This window comes from Bombina bombina, chromosome 2 (assembly GCF_027579735.1).
Source record: "Bombina bombina isolate aBomBom1 chromosome 2, aBomBom1.pri, whole genome shotgun sequence".
Taxonomy (NCBI): domain Eukaryota; kingdom Metazoa; phylum Chordata; class Amphibia; order Anura; family Bombinatoridae; genus Bombina; species Bombina bombina.
In genome coordinates, this window is record NC_069500.1 from 726,716,340 (window position 1) to 726,742,917 (window position 26,578).

Consider the following 26,578-nt stretch of genomic DNA (forward strand, 5'->3'; position numbering starts at 1 on the left):
AATTAGCTGAAAATGAAATTCTTTTTTACTGTGTTACTGCATATGCATCGCTATTTACCCTGTACTTTTATTAAAGGGACAGTTGACACAAGACATGATGTTGTTTAAAAATATAGATAATCCCTTTATTACCCATTCCCGAGTTTTGCATAACCAACAGTTATTTTAATATACTTTTTACCTCTGTGATTACCTTGTATCTAAGCCTCTGCAAACTGCCCCCTTATTACAGTTCTTTTGACAGATTTGCATTTTAGCCAATCAGTGCTGACTCCTAGGTAACTCGAAGTGCGTGAGCTCAATGTTATCTATATGACACACATGAACTTACGCCCTCTAGTGGTGAAAAACTGTCAAAATGCATTCAAATTAGAGGTGGCCTTCAAGGTCTAAGAAATTGGCATAGGAGCCTACCTAGGTTTAGCTTTCAACTAAGAATACCAAGAGAACAAAGCATAATTGGTGATAAAAGTAAATTGGAAAGTTGTTTAAAATGACATGCCCTATTTAAATCATAAACGTTTATTTTGGACTTGAATGTCCCTTTTAAAAGTTGAAATAATTAAAAAAAAAAAACTTTAAGAATTTTTCTTTTATAAATAGAAAAATATGTATAGAGTACTTCAGTGCTCCCCATCCAGTCACAGTCCTTGGTTTGTTTTATTGTACTCTTGCTTGTATATAGCTGTGTTATTAACCCCTGCAAAGGCATTAAACATATAATTAATCTGCTTAAGAGCAGCAATGCGTTACTGGGAGCTAGCTGAACGCACCAGATAAGCCAATGACAAGAGAGGTGCAGCCACCAATCATTATCTAGCTTCCAGAAGTGAATTGCTGCTCCTGTTCCTACTAAGGAATGCTTTTCAACCAAGAGAGGTAAATATGGTAATAATAGGTTTAAAATTCTCTTAAAATTGTACGCTCAAGGTTTAGCAAACTTTTCCATTAAAGGGCTAGATAGTAAATCTTTTAGGATATTTGTGTCAGGAGGCAAATTCGAGAATAATGTGTAAAATTATTCTTTTTAGATTATTTTTTTCCCAAGCTTTAAAAAAATGTAAAAAAGAAACAAAAGGCCATACAAAAACAGATGACAACATAATTTTGGCTGCTGTACAATACTTTGCCGACCTCTGCTCTATCTAAACCATGAAATCTAATTTTTTTCTTTTATGATTCAGATAGATTATACAACTTTTCAATTTACTTCTATTATCAATTTTGCTTAATTCTCTTGGTATCCTTCATTGAAGCAGCAGCAATGCACTACTGACAGCTGAACACACCAGTAAGCAATGGTAATCATGAAAGAAAAATGTATATACGTACACACACACACACTTTATACGTACACACACTTTATACGTACGTACACACACTTTATACGTACACACACACACTTTATACGTACACACACACACACTTTATACGTACACACACACACTTTATACGTACACACACACACACTTTATACGTACACACACTTTATACGTACACACACACACTTTATACGTACACACACACACTTTATACGTACACACACACACACTTTATACGTACACACACACACACTTTATACGTACACACACACACACTTTATACGTACACACACACACTTTATACGTACACACACTTTATACGTACACACACACACTTTATACGTACACACACACACTTTATACGTACACACACACACACTTTATACGTACACACACTTTATACGTACACACACACACTTTATACGTACACACACTTTATACGTACACACACACACTTTATACGTACACACACACACTTTATACGTACACACACACACTTTATACGTACACACACATTATATGTACACACACACTATACGTACACACACACTTTATACGTACACACACACACTTTATACGTACACACACACACTTTATACACACACACACTTTATACGTACACACACACACTTTATACGTACACACACTTTATACGTACACACACATTATATGTACACACACATTATATGTACACACACACTTTATACGTACACACACACTTTATACGTACACACACACTTTATACATACACACACTTTATACGTACACACACATTATACGTACACTCACACACTTTATACGTACACTCACACACTTTATACGTACACACACACACACTTTATACGTACACACACTTTATACATACACACACTTTATACGTACACACACACACACACACTTTATACGTACACACACTTTATACATACACACACACACTTTATACATACACACACTTTATACGCACACACACTTTATACGTACACACACATTATATGTACACACACACTTTATACGTACACACACACACTTTATACGTACACACACTTTATACGTACACACACTTTATACGTACACACACTTTATACGTACACACACATACACTTTATACGTACACACACTTTATACGTACACACACATACACTTTATACGTACACACACTTTATACGTACACACACATTATATGTACACACACACTTTATACGTACACACACACACTTTATACGTACACGCACATTATATGTACACACACATTATATGTACACACACACTTTATACGTACACACACACACTTTATACGTACACACACATTATATGTACACACACATTATATGTACACACACACTTTATACGTACACACACACACTTTATACGTACACACACATTATATGTACACACACTTTATACGTACACACACACACTTTATACGTACACACACTTTATACGTACACACACTTTATACGTACACACACACACACTTTATACGTACACACACTTTATACGTACACACACTTTATACGTACACACACTTTATACGTACACACACACTTTATACGTACACACACACACTTTATACGTACACACACTTTATACGTACACACACACACACTTTATATGTACACACACTTTATATGTACACGCACACTTTATACGTACACACACTTTATACGTACACACACATTATATGTACACACACACTTTATACGTACACACACACACTTTATACGTACACACACTTTATACGTACACACACTTTATACGTACACACACTTTATACGTACACACACATACACTTTATACGTACACACACTTTATACGTACACACACATACACTTTATACGTACACACACTTTATACGTACACACACATTATATGTACACACACACTTTATACGTACACACACACACTTTATACGTACACGCACATTATATGTACACACACATTATATGTACACACACACTTTATACGTACACACACACACTTTATACGTACACACACATTATATGTACACACACATTATATGTACACACACACTTTATACGTACACACACACACTTTATACGTACACACACATTATATGTACACACACTTTATACGTACACACACACACTTTATACGTACACACACTTTATACGTACACACACATTATACGTACACACACACACACTTTATACGTACACACACTTTATACGTACACACACTTTATACGTACACACACTTTATACGTACACACACACTTTATACGTACACACACACACTTTATACGTACACACACTTTATACGTACACACACTTTATACGTACACACACACACACTTTATATGTACACACACTTTATATGTACACGCACACTTTATACGTACACACACTTTATACGTACACACACATTATATGTACACACACACTTTATACGTACACACACACACTTTATACGTACACACACCTTTATACGTACACACACCTTTATACGTACACACACCTTTATACGTACACACACACATACGTACACACACACACATTATACGTACACACACTTTATACGTACACACACACACATTATTTATACGCACACACACACATTATACGTACACACACATTATACGTACACACACATTATACGTACACACACTTTATACGTACACACACTTTATACGTACACACACACACATTATTTATACGCACACACACACATTATACGTACACACACATTATACGTACACACACACACATTATACGTACACACACTTTATACGTACACACACACACATTATTTATACGAAGACACACACATTATACGTACACACACATTATACGTACACACACATTATACGTACACACACATTATACGTACACACACACATTATACGTACACACACATTATACGTACACACAATATACGTACACACACATACATTATACGTACACACACTTTATACGTACACACACACACTTTATACGTACACACACACACTTTATACGTACACACACTTTATACATACACACACACACTTTAGATGTACACACACATTATACGTACACACACACACATTATACGTGTACACACACACTTTATACGTACACACACGTTATACGTATTCACACACACTTTATACGTACACACACACACTTTATACGTACACACACTTTATACGTACACACACACACTTTATACGTACACACACACACTTTATACGTACACACACTTTATACGTACACACACATTATATGTACACACACACTATACGTACACACACACTTTATACGTACACACACACACTTTATACGTACACACACACACTTTATACACACACACACTTTATACGTACACACACACACTTTATACGTACACACACTTTATACGTACACACACATTATATGTACACACACATTATATGTACACACACACTTTATACGTACACACACACTTTATACGTACACACACACTTTATACATACACACACTTTATACGTACACACACATTATACGTACACTCACACACTTTATACGTACACTCACACACTTTATACGTACACACACACACACTTTATACGTACACACACTTTATACATACACACACTTTATACGTACACACACACACACACACTTTATACGTACACACACTTTATACATACACACACACACTTTATACATACACACACTTTATACGCACACACACTTTATACGTACACACACATTATATGTACACACTTTATACGTACACACACACACTTTATACGTACACACACTTTATACGTACACACACTTTATACGTACACACACTTTATACGTACACACACATACACTTTATACGTACACACACTTTATACGTACACACACATACACTTTATACGTACACACACTTTATACGTACACACACATTATATGTACACACACACTTTATACGTACACACACACACTTTATACGTACACGCACATTATATGTACACACACATTATATGTACACACACACTTTATACGTACACACACACACTTTATACGTACACACACATTATATGTACACACGCATTATATGTACACACACACTTTATACGTACACACACACACTTTATACGTACACACACATTATATGTACACACACTTTATACGTACACACACACACTTTATACGTACACACACTTTATACGTACACACACATTATACGTACACACACACACACTTTATACGTACACACACTTTATACGTACACACACTTTATACGTACACACACTTTATACGTACACACACACTTTATACGTACACACACACACTTTATACGTACACACACTTTATACGTACACACATTATACGTACACACACACACACTTTATATGTACACACACTTTATATGTACACGCACACTTTATACGTACACACACTTTATACGTACACACACATTATATGTACACACACACTTTATACGTACACACACACACTTTATACGTACACACACTTTATACGTACACACACTTTATACGTACACACACTTTATACGTACACACACATACACTTTATACGTACACACACTTTATACGTACACACACATACACTTTATACGTACACACACTTTATACGTACACACACATTATATGTACACACACACTTTATACGTACACACACACACTTTATACGTACACGCACATTATATGTACACACACATTATATGTACACACACACTTTATACGTACACACACACACTTTATACGTACACACACATTATATGTACACACACATTATATGTACACACACACTTTATACGTACACACACACACTTTATACGTACACACACATTATATGTACACACACTTTATACGTACACACACACACTTTATACGTACACACACTTTATACGTACACACACATTATACGTACACACACACACACTTTATACGTACACACACTTTATACGTACACACACTTTATACGTACACACACTTTATACGTACACACACACTTTATACGTACACACACACACTTTATACGTACACACACTTTATACGTACACACATTATACGTACACACACACACACTTTATATGTACACACACTTTATATGTACACGCACACTTTATACGTACACACACTTTATACGTACACACACATTATATGTACACACACACTTTATACGTACACACACACACTTTATACGTACACACACCTTTATACGTACACACACCTTTATACGTACACACACCTTTATACGTACACACACACATACGTACACACACACACATTATACGTACACACACTTTATACGTACACACACACACATTATTTATACGCACACACACACATTATACGTACACACACATTATACGTACACACACATTATACGTACACACACTTTATACGTACACACACTTTATACGTACACACACACACATTATTTATACGCACACACACACATTATACGTACACACACATTATACGTACACACACACACATTATACGTACACACACTTTATACGTACACACACACACATTATTTATACGAAGACACACACATTATACGTACACACACATTATACGTACACACACATTATACGTACACACACACATTATACGTACACACACATTATACGTACACACAATATACGTACACACACATACATTATACGTACACACACTTTATACGTACACACACTTTATACGTACACACACACACATTATTTATACGCACACACACACATTATACGTACACACACATTATACGTACACACACACACATTATACGTACACACACTTTATACGTACACACACACACATTATTTATACGAAGACACACACATTATACGTACACACACATTATACGTACACACACATTATACGTACACACACACATTATACGTACACACACATTATACGTACACACAATATACGTACACACACATACATTATACGTACACACACTTTATACGTACACACACACACTTTATACGTACACACACACACTTTATACGTACACACACTTTATACATACACACACACACTTTAGATGTACACACACATTATACGTACACACACACACATTATACGTGTACACACACACTTTATACGTACACACACGTTATACGTATTCACACACACTTTATACGTACACACACACATTATACATACACACACACACATTATACGTACACACACATCAGCGCTGCGGAATCTGTTGGCGCTCTACAAATACCTGATAATAATAATAATATACGTACACACACACACACACACATTATACGTACACACACACACACATTATACGTACACACACATACGTACACACACACATTATACGTACACACACATTATACGTACACGCACATTATATGTACACGCACATTATACGTACACACACACATTATACGTACACACACTATACGTACACACACATTATACGTACACACACACACACATTATACGTACACACACATTATACATACACACACATTATACGTATGTACACACACATATGTACACACACACATTATTCGTACACACACACATTCTACGTACACACACACATTATACGTACACACAAACACATTATACGTGCACACACACACATTATACGTACACACACACATTATACGTACACACACACATTATACGTACACACACACATTATACGTACACACACACATTATACGTACACACACACATTATACGTACAAACACACACATTATACGTACACACACATACGTACACACACATACGTACACACACACATTATACGTACAAACACACATTGTATACACACACACTTTATACGTACACGCACATTATATGTACACATACACTTTATACGTACACACACATTATACGTACGCACACACACACTTTATACGTACACACACTTTATACGTACACACACTTTATACGTACACACACATATGCACACACACACTTTATACGTACACACACACACTTTATACGTACACACACTTTATACGTACATACACATTATACGTACACACACACACTTTATACGTACACACACACACTTTATACGTACACACACAGTATACGTACACACACTTTATACATACACACACTTTATACGTACACACACACACACACACACACACTTTATACGTACACACACTTTATACATACACACACACTTTATACATACACACACACTTTATACATACACACACTTTATACATACACACACTTTATACGTACACACACATTATACGTACACACACACACTTTATACGTACACACACATTATACGTACAAACACACACTTTATACGTACACTCACACACTTTATACGTACACACACACACACACTTTATACGTACACACACTTTATACGTACACACACTTTATACGTACACACACACACACACTTTATACGTACACACACTTTATACATACACACACTTTATACATACACACACTTTATACGTACACACACTTTATACGTACACACACTTTATACGTACACACACTTTATACGTACACACACACACACTTTATACGTACACACACACACACTTTATACGTACACACACATACACTTTATAAGTACACACACACATTATACGTACACACACTTTATACGTACACACACTTTATACGTACACACACTTTATACATACACACACTTTATACGTACACACACACACACACTTTATACGTACAAACACTTTATACGTACACACACTTTATACATACACACACACTTTATACATACACACACTTTATACGTACACACACTTTATACGTACACACACTTTATACGTACACACACTTTATACGTACACACACACTTTATACGTACACACACACACACACTTTATACGTGTACACACACATACACTTTATACGTACACACACACTTTATACATACACACACACACACACTTTATACGTACGCACACACACACTTTATACATACACACACACACTTTATACATACACACACACATATTATACGTACACACACACACATTATACGTGTACACACACACTTTATACGTACACACACACATTATACGTACACACACACATACGTACACACACACACATTATACGTACACACACTTTATACGTACACACACACATTATACGTTCACACACATTATACGTACACACACATTATACGTACACACACACACATTATACGTACACACACTTTATACGTACACACACTTTATACGTACACACACACACATTATACGTACACACACTTTATACGTACACACACTTTATACGTACACACACACACATTATACGTACACACACTTTATACGTACACACACACACATTATTTATACGCAGACACACACATTATACGTACACACACATTATACGTACACACACATTATACGTACACACACATTATACGTACACACACATTATACGTACACACACATTATACGTACACACACATTATACGTACACACACATTATACGTACACACAATATACGTACACACACATACATTATACGTACACACACTTTATACGTACACACACATTATACGTACACACACACACTTTATACGTACACACACACACACACTTTATACGTACACACACTTTATACATACACACACACACTTTAGATGTACACACACATTATACGTACACACACACACATTATACGTGTACACACATACTTTATACGTACACACGTTATACATATTCACACACACTTTATACGTACACACACACATTATACATACACACACACACATTATACGTACACACACATCAGCGCTGCGGAATCTGTTGGCGCTCTACAAATACCTGATAATAATAATAATATACGTACACACACACACACACATTATACGTACACACACACACATTATACGTACACACACATACGTACACACACACATTATACGTACACACACATTATACGTACACGCACATTATACGTGTACACACACATTATACGTACACACACACATTATACGTACACACACATTATACATACACACACACATTATACGTACAAACACATTATACGTATGTACACACACATATGTACACACACACATTCTACGTACACACACACATTATACGTACACACAAACACATTATACGTGCACACACACACACACACATTATACGTACACACACACATTATACGTACACACACACATTATACGTACACACACACATTATACGTACAAACACACACATTATACGTACACACACATACGTACACACACATACGTACACACACATACGTACACACACACATTATACATACAAACACACATTGTATACACACACACTTTATACGTACATGCACATTATATGTACACATACACTTTATACGTACACACACTTTATACGTACACACACTTTATACGTACACACACTTTATACGTACACACACATTATACGTACGCACACACACACTTTATACGTACACACACTTTATACGTACACACACATATGTACACACACACATTCTACGTACACACACACATTATACGTACACACAAACACATTATACGTGCACACACACACACACATTATACGTACAGACACACATTATACGTACACACACACATTATACGTACACACACACATTATACGTACACACACATACGTACACACACATACGTACACACACATACGTACACACACACATTATACATACAAACACACATTGTATACACACACACTTTATACGTACATGCACATTATATGTACACATACACTTTATACGTACACACACTTTATACGTACACACACTTTATACGTACACACACATTATACGTACGCACACACACACTTTATACGTACACACACTTTATACGTACACACACATATGTACACACACACTTTATACGTACACACACACACTTTATACGTACATACACATTATACGTACACACACACACTTTATACGTACACACACACACACTTTATACGTACACACACTTTATACGTACACACACACACACTTTATACGTACACACACACACATTATACGTACACACACTTTATACATACACACACTTTATACGTACACACACACACACACACACACACTTTATACATACACACACACTTTATACATACACACACTTTATACGTACACACACTTTATACGTACACACACACACTTTATACGTACACACACATTATACGTACACACACACACTTTATACGTACACACACATTATACGTACAAACACACACTTTATACGTACACTCACACACTTTATACGTACATACGTACACACACTTTATACGTACACACACTTTATACATAAACACACTTTATACTTACACACACACACACTTTATACGTACACACACTTTATACGTACACACACTTTATACGTACACACACTTTATACGTACACACACTTTATACGTACACACACTTTATACGTACACACACACACTTTATACGTACACACACACATTATACGTACACACACTTTATACGTACACACACACACTTTATACATACACACACACACACACTTTATACGTACGCACACACACTTTATACATACACACACACACTTTATACGTATACACACACACATTATACGCACACACACACACACACATTATACGTGTACACACACTTTATACGTACACACACACATTATACGTACACACACACATACGCACACACACACACATTATACGTACACACACATTATACGTACACACACTTTATACGTACACACACACACATTATTTATACGCACACACACACATTATACGTACACACACTTTATACGTACACACACACACATTATTTATACGCACACACACACATTATACGTACACACACATTATACATACACACACACACATTATACGTACAAACACATTATACATATGTACACACACATATGTACACACACACATTATACGTACACACACACATTATACGTACACACAAACACATTATACGTGCACACACACACATTGTACACACATACACACACACATTGTACACACACACACACATTATACGTACAAACACACACATTATACGTACACACACATACGTACACACACATACATTATACGTACAAACACACATTGTACACACACACACACTTTATACGTACACACACACACTTTATACGTACACACACTTTATACGTACATACACATTATACATACACACACACACTTTATACGTACACACACAAACTTTATACGTAGACACACTTTATACGTACACACACTTTATACGTACACACACATTATACGTACACACACATTATACGTACACACACATTATACGTACACACACATTATACGTACACACACACTTTATACGTACACACACTTTATACGTAACACACTTTATACGTACACACACACACTTTATGCGTACACACACACACTTTGTACACACACACTTTGTACACACACACACACATTATATGTACACACACACACTTTATACGTACACACACATTATACGTACACACATACACTTTATACGTACACTCACACACTTTATACGTACACACACACACACACTTTATACGTACACACACTTTATACGTACACACACTTTATACGTACACACACTTTATACGTGCACACACACACACTTTATACGTACACACACTTTATACGTACACACACTTTATACATACACACACTTTATACGTACACACACACACACACTTTATACATACACACACACTTTATACGTACACACACTTTATACGTACACACACATACACTTTATACGTACACACACTTTATACATACACACACACTTTATACGTACACACACTTTATACGTACACACACATACACTTTATACGTACACACACACATTATACGTACACACACTTTATACGTACACACACACACTTTATACATACACACACACACACTTTATACGTACGCACACACACTTTATACATACACACACACACTTTATACGTATACACACACACTTTATACGTACACACACACACATTATTTATACGCACACACACACATTATACGTACACACACATTATACATACACACACATTATACGTACAAACACATTATACGTATGTACACACACATATGTACACACACACATTATACGTACACACACACATTATACGTACACACAAACACATTATACGTGCACACACACACACACACATTGTACACACGTACACACACACACACACATTGTACACACACACACACATTATACGTACAAACACACACATTATACGTACACACACGTACGTACACACACACACATTATACGTACAAACACACATTGTACACACACACACACTTTATACGTACACACACACACTTTATACGTACACACACTTTATACGTACACACACTTTATACGTACATACACATTATACGTACACACACACACTTTATACGTACACACACACACTTTATACGTACACACACTTTATACGTACACACACATTATATGTACACACACACTTTATACGTACACACACTTTATACGTACACACACTTTATACGTACACACACTATATGTACACACACACTATATGTACACACACACTATATGTACACACACACTATATGTACACACACACTTTATACGTACACACACACACTTTGTACACGTACACACACACACATTATACGTACACACACACACTTTATACGTACACACACACACACTTTATACGTACACACACACATTATACGTACACACACACATTATTTATACGCACACACACACATTATACGTACACACACACATTATACGTACACACACACATTATACGTACACACACACATTATACGTACACACACATTATACGTACACACACTATACGTACACACACATACATTATACGTACACACACATTATACGTACACACACACACTTTATACGTACACACACTTTATACATACACACACACATTATTCGTACACACACACACATTATACGTACACACACACACATTATACGTGTACACACACACTTTATACGTACACACACACACATTATACGTACACACACACACTATACGTACACACACACACATTATACGTACACACACACATTATACGTACACACACACATTATACGTACACACACTTTATACGTACACACACACATTATTTATACGCACACACACACATTATACGTACACACACTTTATACGTGCACACACACACATTATACGCACACACACATTATACGTACACACACACATTATACGTACACACACACATACGTACACACACACACATTATACGTACACACACTTTATACGTACACACACACACACATTATTTATACGCACACACACACATTATACGTACACACACTTTATACGTGCACACACACACATACGCACACACACACATTATACGTACACACACTTTATACGTACACACACACACATTATTTATACGCACACACACACATTATACGTACACACACATTATACGTACACACACACACATTATACGTACGCACACTTTATACGTACACACACACATTATTTATACGCACACACACACACACATTATACGTACACACACACATTATACGTACACACACACATTATACGTACACACACATTATACGTACACACACTATACGTACACACACATACATTATATGTACACACACATACATTATACGTACACACACATTATACGTACACACACACACTTTATACGTACACACACTTTATACATACACACACACACACTTTATACATACACACACACTCACTTTATACGTACACACACTTTATACATACACACACACACTTTAGATGTACACACACATTATACTTACACACACACATTATACGTGTACACACACACTTTATACGTACACACACGTTATACGTATTCACACACACTTTATACGTACACACACACACATTATTTATACGCACACACACACATTATACGTACACACACTTTATACGTACACACACACACATTATTTATACGCACACACACACATTATACGTACACACACATTATACGTACACACACTTTATACGTACACACACACATTATACGTACACACACACATTATACGTACGCACACTTTATACGTACACACACACACATTATTTATACGCACACACACACATTATACGTACACACACACATTATACGTACACACACATTATACGTACACACACTATACGTACACACACATACATTATACGTACACACACACATTATACGTACACACACACACACTTTATACGTACACACACTTTATACATACACACACACACACTTTATACGTACACACTCACTTTATACGTACACACACACTCACTTTATACGTACACACACTTTATACATACACACACACACTTTAGATGTACACACACATTATACTTACACACACACATTATACGTGTACACACACACTTTATACGTACACACACGTTATACGTATTCACACACATTTTATACGTACACACACACACATTATACATACACACACACACATTATACGTACACACACATCAGCGCTGCATAATCTGTTGGCGCTCTACAAATACCTGATAATAATAATAATATACGTACACACACACACACACACACATTATACGTACACACACACACACATTATACGTACACACACATACGTACACACACACATTATACGTACACACACATACGTACACACACACATTATACGTACACACACATACGTACACACACACATTATACGTACACACACATACGTACACACACACATTATACGTACACACACATTATACGTACACACACACATTATACGTACACACACATTATACGTACACACACATTATACGTACATGCACATTATACGTACACACACATTATACGTACACGCACATTATACGTACACACACACATTATACGTACACACACACATTATACGTACACACGCATTATACGTGCACACACACACATTATACGTACACACACATTATACATACACACACACACACATTATACGTACAAACACATTATACGTATGTACACACACATGTACACACACACATTATTCGTACACACACACATTATACGTACACCCACACATTATCCGTACACATAAACACATTATACGTGCACACACACACACATTGTACACACACACACACACATTATACGTACACACACACATTATACGTACAAACACACACATTATACGTACACACACATACGTACACACACATACGTACACACACACATTATACGTACAAACACACATTGTACACACACACACACATTATACGTACACACACACACATTATATGTACACACACACATTATACGAACACACACATTATACAAACACAAAAAAATCGCGATTTTTTTTTAAAAAACCCAGCAATTGCAATTTAATCGCGATTTTATTAAAAATTACTATAACACCTTCATTTTTTAATAAAACTTTATTTAACACTACAGAATCTTACTGTACATGTTTCTCAAAGTCCAATACACTCTTGGAGCATAAAAATACAAACCACAAAATAGTTAAAATAAAATTAGCTAGTGCTACCTGTGCTGTGGTAACATAGATAGTATAAAGTCCCTTTATTTAACAGTACACTACAGAATCTTACTGTACATGTTTTTCAATGTCCAATGCACTCTTGGAGCATAAAAATACAAACCACAAAAGAAGTAAAAAAAAAAAAAAAAAGTCATTAAGGCACTATAAAGTATTTGTACAGTACTCACTTTATTGCTCACAACTTTGAGCTGTCCCACCGCCACACCACTGCTTGACCACCCCCACACTACTCCCAGATGACTCCCACACACTCTTCAATCTCTTCCAAAATGGCCGTTTCGTGGGCATTCTCAGGTCCGCCCATGGCCGCAAACTGGTCTGCCAATCATCCTCCCTCTCCGCCTCTGTTTTCAGGACAATCTGAGGATTTTTTTTTTTAAATTGCGTACTCTCGCGGTTTTAAAACCGCTGCGATTAATCGCGGTTTAAAACTGCATCCGCGATTAATCGTGCAGCCCTAATACACATACATTATATGTAAACACACACATTATACGTACACATACATTATACGTACACATACATTATACGTACACATATATTATACCTACACATGCATACCGGAAAAGGGTTGAGGTTTGGATTTCAGAATATTGTTTTGGAATACAACCGTACCCAATATAAAAAGTGCTTCTTTGGTTTTCTATGTATATTAATATTAAAATGTTTGAGTAATGCTAATTACAATCATTTTGCTTTTCAGATCCTTTTAAGTTCTTGGCTAAATATGATTGGGAGTGTTATACGCTGTTTATCTATCATCACTTTCTTGAACACAGGAGGAGTTGGAGCTATATACATATTTGTAGGACAATGTATTTGTGCTATTGCACAGCCACTAATTCTATTTGTTCCTGCCAAACTTGCTGCCGTATGGTTCCCTGATCATCAAAGAGCAACAGCAAACATGATTGCTTCTATGTGTAAGTGATACAGTATATGTATAAGAGCATAAAATCTCACTACACTAATATTGCTTGGAGATCTCATCTTCTACAGTCTTAGGTATTATAGCAATGTTTTGTTGTGACAAGTGGATGCCATTGGGCATGACATAGAGAAAAAGATAGATTAAATAGGGGCATTGAAATAAAAAAAACTACAATTCATACGACTGCAGTATTTAACATTCGTATTTGCCAGAAAAATAGTGAAGTTAAAGGTGTTTAAATTTTATTTAAAAATAAAACAGCTTTATTAGTTGTATATTTACTACTTGTACTCATTGGCTGATATAACACTTTGCTTTTGTACCTAGTAACCAATGTTAAAAGAAAAAATGTGTGCTAAGAACAGCTAAAATTGTTTAGTAGCAACATCTTCATAAAATTAGTACAAGATGATATTTAATACACATTTAATAAAATTAATATATATAACCACCGGTGGTCTAAAACAATCACATATCCATAAAAAATCCCATAAAACACAAAGATTAAGAACAATAAAGTGTCGTCTCAGAAGTCCCAAATATAGAGTCAATCTCTTATTTCCAAAGTTCTGTATATTCACTTAGGTGGTATTCAAAAATAACCCTTATAGCAACTTTAGGGAACTACTGGCCGTCCCACGGATTGCAAATAAACACTTAAAAGGACATTACACCCAATTTTTTTCCCTCATGATTCATATAGAGAATACAATTTTAAACAACTTTCTAATATACTTCTATTATCTAATTTGCTCCATTCTCTTGATATTCTTTCCTGAAAAGCATATCTAGATAGGCTCAGTAGCTGCTGATTGGTGGCTGCACATAGATGCCTTGTGTGATTGGCTGACCCATGTGCATTGCTATTTCTTCAACAAAGGATATCTCAAGAATGAAACAAAGTAGATAACAGAAGTAAATTGGAATATTGTTTAAAATTGTATTCTCTGTCTGAATCATGAAAGAACATTTTTGGGTTTAATGTCCCTTTAAGCCACTACCTTGTTTCTTGTCGGATGACCCGGTATACCTCACCACTTGTTTTTATTTTGCTGTGGTTGCACTTATGCGCTGGTATCCATAGGTCTTTGATGCTGTTAGCCTTCCCGTGTTTCTTCCTCGGATCACGCTTCCGCTTCTACAGTACCGGTCACATGAGCGTCTTATCTTCCAATCCGGTGTGGTCTTTAGCGTGCAAATTTCAAAGACTTTTATCCAGAATAGATCTGATGTATTTATGATACTTGCAGAGCGCTCTGCTTCTCCTGGGTAGAGTCGTGTCTTCTACGCATTTCAGCCACAGCTGGCCTTTATCAAGATGTCTTGATAAAGGCCAGCTGTGGCTGAAACGTGTAGACAACATAAGAAGCAGAAAGTGTGACCCAAGGAAGAAACACGGGAAGGCTAACAGTGTCAAAGACCTATGGATACCAGTGCATGAGTGCAACCACAGCAAAATTAAAAACAAGTGGTGAGGTATACCGGGTCATCCGACAAGAAACAAGGTAGTGGTTTAAGTATTTATTTGCAATCTGTGGGACGGCCAGTAGTTTCCTAAAGTTGCTATAAGGGTTATTATATAATATGTATTGACATGCGTGAATACTATGTAATTTTAAGATCTTATAAAGTCTCCTGTCAGGAGAGCATCAAGACAGGGTATATAGTGAAAACTTCAAGGCAATGCATAAATACACATCTCATGTACAGAACATTACAATCCTAGTGGAAATGTTAGGTGTCCAAATGGTATGTGGCCCATATAGAGGTTGAAAGCAGTCTTTATGCTATTATGCAAGCTTTGAACGGCCTGCATACTATGAACTGAAAAGCAATAACTGTTAATTCAATAGTGTGCCTGCAGGAAGCTAAGAGCCAAGATGGTGATTCAAAGTAACCCCATAATTACCCCTCTTCTGTATGTAACTAAGTCCAGTAAAGCTTCATCTTTACCCCTGAGAGTACACTACCGGAGTCCCACTGTGAAGGCAAGGGAGTCTTTTTTTATAGTGAAATGCGCAAGTATGAGCACCTTGCCTGACTTGTGGTTACAGCCGATAATGACAGGCACCGGAGTCCCACATAGTAAAGAAGCAGGGAAATCTCCATCATAGCTTGTTGCGGTCGTTTCGCACCTAGAAGGAACACACATGATGTTGGCAAGGTTAGCGGAGGAAGTCCAGTGTGAGGTCCTTGAACTCCAGTGTTACAATCTTGGGTCTGGTATGTAAACTTTGAGAAGCTGCGCCCTTCATCTCCTGTATTCAGCGGCACCGCAGACCAAAGTACCTCTCGGATGATAGTGCAGAGCTTGAGCGGTCTAGTAATACTCTGTAAGGTGGTCACCTCCTCTGTCTCCCTTGTCGCTCCTGGCCGTGCCACTATTTCTGTGAATCCGAGTTCTCGATCTCCTGTTGTTTTGAGGGCAGGGTGTGGACGCTGGGGCCCCAAAGCGGTACCACTCCTGCCCTCCCTTTCAAAGTATGTAGGTTGTATGGGTGATTGGGTTGAGCAGATTCCGTTGCGACTGGCCCCTGTGTAGAGGTTGTCCGCCAAAGCAGCATGGTGAGAAGCGAGTAAGCTGCGCAGTTCATCTAAAAAGCTCAAGGGAAACTCCATGTCAAATGTGCAATAGTAGAATAGTCAGGAATTAGGGGGATGGCACTTTATAATCATACAGTGCGTCTTATTAAGGAAGGTATATCCAAGTATATGCAGTGTATTGCGGGATATCATTGCTTCCTAACGACAGGGCTAACTAGCATCCTGCCGGGGGGTAAAGATGGTAGGCCGCAACCTTTGAAATATTGCGGCCTCAAATCCAAAAGGAGTATTATGCCGATATAGAGCTTGCTATGTTATGAAGCCTTGTTCGCTATGCAAAGTCAATAAGGTAGTTGAGAGTGGATTTTACACAGATTTGTGGCTGGAGTTGAAGGAGCTGCAATTCTTTCGACCAGTCATGGCCGCCACCTGGAAGTTCCCCCCACTTTATTGTTCTTAATCTTTGTGTTTTATGGGATTTTTTATGGATATGTGATTGTTTTAGACCACTGGTGGTTTTATATATATATATATATATATATTAATTTTATTAAATGTGTATTAAATATCTTGTATTACTAATTTTATGAAGATGTTCATACTAAACGATTTTAGCTGTTCTAAGCTCAACTTTTTTCTTTTAACATTGTTATTTAGGTTTGTTTACAGAGAAAACATTTTATCTTGACTGATAATGAGCCCTGCTCCTGTGCAGGAATCCAATAGAGGCATATAGCAGTAGGGGTGGGGGGCTGCTCCTTTCAGAAATGCTGTGCCTTTCTGATATCAAATACATTGTAGATGCAGTTAACCCAGCAGCTACCTAGCAGAGGGGACTACAGTTTTAGCCTTTTAGGCAGCCGTGGGGTTAACTGCATCTGCTCTGTATTTGAGCCATTTCTCAGAGAGCAGGAGATTGTGTGGGAGGTTCCATAATGATTACATATCCTAAGTTTCAGACTTCAGACATCCCTAGGGGGAAATATAAGTAAGTGGCTTTGCCTTCTCTTCACTCTCCTGCATGGGCTCTGCTTTTAGACTTCTATAGATTGATGGCTGGCATTGGCTGCTACTGAGATCACAAACAGAAAGTGAAAGTAAAACAACCAATTTACAAATGTGTGCTAAAAGCAACCACTAGATGGAGCTGCTTTGCAAGAAATCACATACAAATTAATGCAGTACAGCCACATCTGAGGATTTTTTTTTTAGCAAAAAATTGCGAACTCTTGCGTTTTTTAAATTGCGGCAATTAATAACGGTTTTAAATCGCATATGCGATTAATCATGCAGCCCTACTAGTAACCAATGAGCATTAATAGGAAGAACTGCTACTGCTGTACAGTATTAGATTCTATTAGGGCTGGGCGATATGGGGGGGGAATTGCGTTTTAAAAAAAAGAAAATGCAATTGCGATTTAATTGCAAATTTTCTTAAAAATTACTATAACACCTTAATTTTTAAATAAAAAGTTTATTTAACACTACAGAATCTTAAAGGGACAGTAAACACCAGAATTGTTTTTGTTTAAAAAGGTAGATAATCCCTTTATTACCCATTCCCCAATTTTGCATAACCAACACAGTTATAATAATTTACTTTTTACCTCTGTGATTACCTTGTATCTATGCCTCTGCAAACTGCCCCCTTATTTTAGTTCTTTTGACTGACTTGCATTTTTAGCCAATCAGTGCTGACTCCTAAGAGCTTCACATGCTTGAGCTCAATGTTATCTATATGAAACACATGAACTAACGCCCTCTAGTGGTGAAAAACTGTCAAAATGCTTTTAGATTAGAGGCAGTCTTCAAGGCCTAAGAAATTAGCATATGAACCTGCTAGATTTAGCTTTCAACTAAGAATACCAAGAGAACAAAGCAAATTGATAATAAAAGTAAATTGGAAAGTTGTTTAAAATTACATGCCCTATTTAAATCATGAAAGTTTTTTTTTTTTTTTACTTTACTGTCCTTTTAATGTACAGTACATGTTTTCTCTTGTAAGGTGTATCCAGTCCACGGGTTCATCCATTACTTGTGGGATATTCTCCTTCCCAACAGGAAGTTGCAAGAGGACACCCACAGCAGAGCTGTCTATATAGCTCCTCCCCTAACCCCCACCCCCAGTCATTCTCTTGCAACTCGACAAGATAGGAAGCATCAAGAGATATGTGGTGACTTAGTGTAGTTTTACCTTCAATCAAGAGTTTATTTTTAAACGATACCTGCGTTGTACTGTTTTACTCTCAGGCAGAAATTAGATGAAGAATTCTGCCTGGAGGTTAATGATCTTAGCGGTTTGTAACTAAGGTCCATTGCTGTTCTCACACATAACTGAAGAGTATGGGAAAAACTTCAGTTGGGGGAACGGTCTGTAGTTTACCTGCTTTGAGGTATGTTCAGTATATTTATTTCTAGAGAGATGAAATAAGTTCTAGAAAATGCTGACAGAGCCTTATGTATTGGAAGTAAGCCTGATGCAGTGATTTAACAGCGACTGGGATCATGCTTACAAAACAGGGTAATACTTATGTTCATACTCATATTACTTAGTGACAAAACGTTTGCATGTATACATAAATAGGACGTTTTTTCTCTGAGGGAGATAAGTCTTTATATGGGGCCTAGTTTCCACATGGCTAGTCAGATACTCCTAGGAGTATTTTCTTAAGGCCCTTCTGACATCCAGTACATGGTGGGAGGGGCCTATTTTCAAGCTCTAGATGCGCAGTTTTAATTCAGACTGAGACATCCAGCTTCCCTAGCGGAGTCCTCTGGCATCTGAGGACCATTATAGAGGGTTTATTTCTTCCCTAAATCGTATTTGAGGGCAGGTAGGAGCCTCAGCAGAGCTGAGGCAAGGTGTTTAACTGTTTGTTTTTTACCGGTAGTTAACGTTTTTTAAATCCGGTTTGGGGGCTAAGGGGTTAATCATCTATTTGCAAGTGGGTGCAATGTTGCTTTAGTCTTTTACACACACTGTAAAAATGTCGAAGAATTTACTACATTTTAACACTGTTTTGCAGTTTAAGTGCTAGTTTTTTCTCTTAAAGGCACAGTAACGTTTTTGTTTAATTGCTGTTTTACATTTATTAAAGGGTTTTCCAAGCTTGCTTGTCTCATTACTAGTCTGTTAAACATGTTTGACATTGAGGAAAATCCTTGTTCAATATGTTTAGAAGCCATTGTGGAACCCTCTCTTAGAATGTGTACCAAATGTACTGAAATTTCTATAAACTATAAAGACCATATTATGGCACTTAAAGATTTATCTCCAGAGCAGTCTCTGACTGAAAAGAGGGAGATTATTCCATCTAGCTCTCCCCATGTGTCAGAACCCATAACTCCCGCTCAAGTGACGCCAAGTACATCTAGCGCGTCTAATTCTTTTACCTTACAGGACATGGCGGCAGTTATGACTAATACCCTCACAGAGGTATTGTCCAAGCTGCCAGGGTTACAAGGAAAGCGAGACAGCTCTGGGGCTAGAACAAATACAGAGCTTTCTGACGCTTTAATACCTGTGTCCGATATACCCTCACAATATTCAAAAGCCAAAGCAGGAGAGCTTCTATCTGTGGGTGACATTTCAGATTCAGGGAAGGCGTTACTTCAGTCTGACTCTGAAATGACAGCATTTAAATTTAAGCTTGAACACATCCGCTTGTTGCTCAGGGAGGTTTTAGCGACTCTGGATGACTGTGACCCCATTGTAGTCCCAGAGAAATTGTGTAAAATGGACAAATACTTTGCAGTGCCTGTTTACACTGATGTTTTTCCAGTCCCTAAGAGGTTTTCGGAAATTATTACTAAGGAATGGGATAGACCAGGTGTGCCGTTCTCTCCCCCTCCTGCTTTTAAAAAGATGTTTCCCATAGATGCTGCAATACGGGACTCGTGGCAGACGGTCCCTAAGGTGGAGGGAGCAGTTTCTACCCTAGCTAAGCGTACAACTATCCCCGTCGAGGACAGTTGTGCTTTCCTAGATCCTATGGATAAAAAATTGGAGGGTCTCCTTAAGACAAGGTTTTATTCTCCAGCCTCTTGCATGCATTGCCCCAGTCACTGCTGCAGCGGCTTTCTGGTTCGAGTCTCTTGAGGAGGCTCTACAGGTGGAGACCCCGTTGGATGATATTTTAGACAGGATTAAAGCTCTTAAGTTAGCTAATTCCTTTATTTCTGACGCCCTTTTCCATTTAACCAAGCGGCTAAGAATTCAGGTTTTGCCATTCTGGCGCATAGGGCACTATGGCTTAAGTCCTGGTCAGCAGACGTTACTTCAAAGTCTAAGCTTCTCAACATCCCCTTCAAAGGGCAGACCCTATTCGGGCCTGGACTGAAGGAGATCATTTCTGATATTACTGGAGGAAAAGGTCACGCCCTTCCTCAGGATAGGTCCAATAAATTAAGGACCAAACAGAATAACTTTCGAAACTTCAAGAGTGGCGCAGCTTCAGCTTCCTCTAATGCAAAGCAAGAGAGAAATTTAGCCCAGTCCAAACCAGTCTGGAGACCTAGCCAGGCTTGGAACAAGGGAAAGCAGGCCAAAAAACCTGCTGCTGCCTCTAAGACAGCATGAAGGAGTAGCCCCCGATCCGGGACCGGATCTAGTAGGGGGCAGACTTTCTCTCTTCGCTCAGGCTTGGGCAAGAGACGTCCAGGATCCCTGGGCATTAGAGATTGTTTCCCAGGGATATCTTCAAGAATTCAAAGGTTCATCTCCAAATTGGAGATTTCATCTCTCACAACTATCTGCAAACCAGATAAAGAGAGAGGCATTCTTACGTTGCGTTCAAGACTTACTGGTTATGGGAGTGATCCACCCAGTTCCAAGGGAGGAACAGGGGCAGGATTTCTATTCAAACCTGTTTATAGTTCCCAAAAAAGAGGGAACGTTCAGACCAATCTTGGATCTCAAGATTCTAAACAAATTTCTCAGGGTCCCATCTTTCAAGATGGAGACAATCCGAACCATCCTCCCTATGATCCAGGAGGGTCAATATATGACTACCGTGGACTTAAAGGATGCTTATCTCCACATTCCGATCCACAGAGATCATCATCAGTTTCTCAGGTTCGCCTTCCTAGACAGGCATTACCAGTTTGTGACTCTTCCCTTCGGATTAGCCACGGCGCCAAGAATCTTTACGAAGGTTCTAGGGTCCCTACTGGCGGTTCTAAGGCCGTAGGGCATAGCGGTGGCTCCTTACCTAGACGACATCCTGATCCAGGCGTCGACTTTTCAAATCGCCAAGTCCCATACGGACATTGTTCTGGCCTTTCTAAGGTCTCATGGGTGGAAGGTGAACAGAGAAAAGAGTTCTCTCTCCCCCCTCACAAGAGTTTCCTTCCTAGGAACTCTGATAGATTCAGTAGAAATTAAAATTTTTCTGACAGAGGTCAGGATATCAAAGCTTCTAACTTCCTGCCGTGTTCTTCATTGCACTTCTCGGCCGTCAGTGGCTCAGTGTATGGAAATGATCGGCCTAATGATAGCAGCAATGGACATAGTTTCATTTGCCCGCCTTCATCTCAGACCACTGCAACTTTGCATGCTCAATCAGTGGGATGGGAACTACACAGATTTGTCTCCTCGATCGATCAAGAGACCAGGGATTCTCTTCTCTGGTGGTTATCTCGGGTCCATCTGTCCAGGGGAATGAGTTTCCGCAGGCCAGAGTGGACTATAGTGACGACAGATGCCATCCTTCTGGGCTGGGGCACAGTCTGGAACTCCCTGAAGGCTCAGGGTTCGTAGACTCAGGAAGAAGTCCTCCTTCCGATAAACATTCTGGAACTAAGAGCGATATTCAATGCTCTCCAGGCTTGGCCTCAACTAGCTACGGCCAGGTTCATCAGATTTCAGTCAGACAATATCACGACTGTAGCCTATATAAACCATCAGGGGGGAACAAGGAGTCCCCTGGCAATGATGGAGGTTTCCAAGATAATTCTTTGGGCAGAGGTTCACTTTGCTATCTCTCAGCTATCCATATCCCAGGAGTAGAGAACTGGGAGGCGGATTTTCTAAGTCGGCAGACTTTTCATCCGGGGGAGTTGGAGCTCCATCCGGAGGTATTTGCCCAGCTGATTCAACTATGGGGCAAACCAGAACTGGATTTGATGGCATCTCGTCAGAACGCCAAACTTCCTCGTTACGGGTCCAGGTCAAGGGATCCCCAGGCAGCGCTGATAGATGCTCTAGCAGTGCCCTGGTCCTTCAGCCTGGCTTATGTGATTCCACCTTTTCCTCTCCTCCCTCGTCTGATTGCCAAGTTCAAGCAGGAGAGAGCTTC

The 26,578-nt window shown here is 38.0% G+C and overlaps 1 protein-coding gene across 1 annotated transcript in view; it reads left to right on the forward strand.

Moving 5' to 3' along the window:
- Positions 1-26,578, forward strand: part of SLC49A3 (solute carrier family 49 member 3) — a 234,869-nt gene that overhangs the window by 96,677 nt on the left and 111,614 nt on the right. Inside the window, exon 3 of the mRNA XM_053702739.1 lies at positions 17,511-17,730. Within this exon, the coding sequence (XP_053558714.1) occupies positions 17,511-17,730 (220 nt within the window). The remainder of the gene's footprint in view (positions 1-17,510; positions 17,731-26,578) is intronic.